The sequence below is a fragment of the Pterocles gutturalis genome, unplaced genomic scaffold, assembly GCF_000699245.1.
Source record: "Pterocles gutturalis isolate BGI_N339 unplaced genomic scaffold, ASM69924v1 scaffold46016, whole genome shotgun sequence".
Taxonomy (NCBI): Eukaryota; Metazoa; Chordata; class Aves; order Pterocliformes; family Pteroclidae; genus Pterocles; species Pterocles gutturalis.
This window is the reverse complement of record NW_010104709.1, coordinates 19125-21324: the sequence shown is the minus strand read 5'-3', so window position 1 is coordinate 21324 and position 2200 is coordinate 19125. Positions and strand designations below refer to the sequence as shown.

Genomic DNA, 2200 nt, shown 5'->3' with positions numbered 1-2200 from the left:
CTGAAGGTTTGTGCAGTAGTGACTAAAAAGTCACTATTAAGCCAGGCAAAACTCAATAACTTCCTGCAGAAGGAAGGAAGATCTTAATTACCTTTGCATACTGAATACTAATGCTGTAGTTAAAGATCTCTCCTAAAGAAAGTCTACAATTGCCAAACTGAAGTATGACTCAAGATAGTCATAAACAAATAGCTCAAATTCTGCTTTTTTTTTCTGCCAAGACTATAACACTGAGCTAGTCTTTTGTGGTGAAGTCATTCTGCCGATGACTGTACAGTCTTCGTCAATGGCATAACATGATCCACCAGGAAAAAAATGTTTCATTCAGAACACGTTCTGCATCATATACTGATCACTGCTTTGATGTATTATTTTTGCACTACTTCTTAATAATTATCAGAGCTTAGATTTCAGCTTTATTTTGTCTTGTATCACTAACACAAGCAGCTATAGCAGTTTATTTAAAACATTATTGGATATAGGCCACATTAAAATGTAATTGATGGACATATCCCCTGTAAGTAGATGGAGTGAAAAGTGATCATGAGAAAAATACAGTGTAATAAATAGATGATGTATAAAATATATACAATTTTTTTCATCATCAACTAGCAGAATGCTGGAAAAAAATCTGATCTTTTTTTCAAACAGATGAAGATGTATTCTAAACACTTCAAATGTGATTTTTTTTTAAATTTGGTTGGTTTTTTTTTTTTTTGGTTTTTTTTTTTTGGTCCACAGTTGTATGCAGCCCAGGATCATACAATCCTAGTAATGGAATTCACTGTCTTCGGTGCGACAGGAGTTTGATATATGGAGCAACAAAGTGCTAACAGCTGAGGGATTTGCACTCTTGCAACAGCTCTTACATATTTTTAAGTGGTAATATTTAAATATATCTTTAAAAGATGTAAAGCTTGTTTTGGTTACATCAATAAAATACACTTGTTTTTAAGAAATAAAGACTCATCAGTGTGTTGGTAAAACATTTTAGGTCATACCACTTAGGACTACTTAATTTTTAAGGTCTTTATAATATATGCTAGATTAATAGCAGTAGTGACAACCAGCTGTTTAAATCACAAGAAGAAAATTTAAAAAATAGAGGTATTTTGCATACCTAGTCCTTTGCTGATAGACCTCAGCCCCTCTCCCTACAGACTGGTGTTTGGAGTCTCTCTATATTGTAGTTTTTATCTACCTGTCCCTCCAGCTGTTCGTTAAGAGGATTACAGTGAACAGCTCACATTGTACATCCAGCACCGAGAGGTCATGAATGTTGCAGTGTAACCTCAAATGCAAAAGCATCCCAAAAATAATCTTTCAAAATGAATTATAATATCACTACTGACCGGTCGATAACTTCGTCTCAAAGAATGTAAAATTCCACTTTGGTCAGTCATCTGTTCCAGCCTTAAAGATACCACGTTGGGCATAACAGTCTTTTGCTCTTCCCTGAAGAAAACAAACAGTAACACGAAATACCATAGTATTTTTTATGACACTCATCATCTTTACTTTTGTGAGACTGTCAAGAATTACTGTTTGGTTGAATCCATTCTTTGTCATTATTCATTAATAGCCTTATTTAAGTTGGTATTCTTTAACAGAATCCTGCTTAAAATCCCATGTTTTCTATCTGCAGAGTATACCACATGCAAACTGAGAAGTTTTAAATAAATATTACAGAGTTTATACTCTTTTTCCACTTAGTTCTTTTTCCAATCTATCTCATGTATAATAATGAGCTAGATATGAGGCTGGTTTTAGCTTGTTGTTTTAACTGGAAAATTGGGTTTGCAGGTGTTTGTTTTTTCAAGCACAAATATGGACCACAGGTTTAAATATATGTCTTGAAACAAGACAAACTGAAAAAAAGGAATAAAAAGGAATACTGTGCTACTTCTAAAAAATAATTTTAAAATATGATGCATTATCTAAAGATACTATACTATAAGCATCCTACTAATACACTGTTTACATGACAGAGCCTGAAGCTCCAAATACATTTGAAAGAAATAGAAAACAACCATTATTAGGGTTCTAAAGAGTGACACTGTTTATTGATCAAACATTACTGTAAACAGTATAACTAGCAGAATATATAAAATAGCTGATTTTATCAAATGCCCTTTGCAAATGAATAGCTGGGAAAGAGCATGTTAAAAAATGTTTAGCAGTTAAGAAATTAAACTCTATT

General features: G+C 32.7%; 1 protein-coding gene across 1 annotated transcript in view; it reads left to right on the top strand.

The window, feature by feature from the left end:
- Positions 1-833, top strand: part of ZPBP (zona pellucida binding protein) — a gene marked incomplete at its 5' end in the record, with an annotated part of 19947 nt that extends 19114 nt beyond the window's left edge. The window contains one exon of the mRNA XM_010087133.1: positions 742-833. Within this exon, the coding sequence (XP_010085435.1) occupies positions 742-833 (92 nt within the window). The remainder of the gene's footprint in view (positions 1-741) is intronic.
- Positions 834-2200: the final 1367 nt, after the last annotated feature.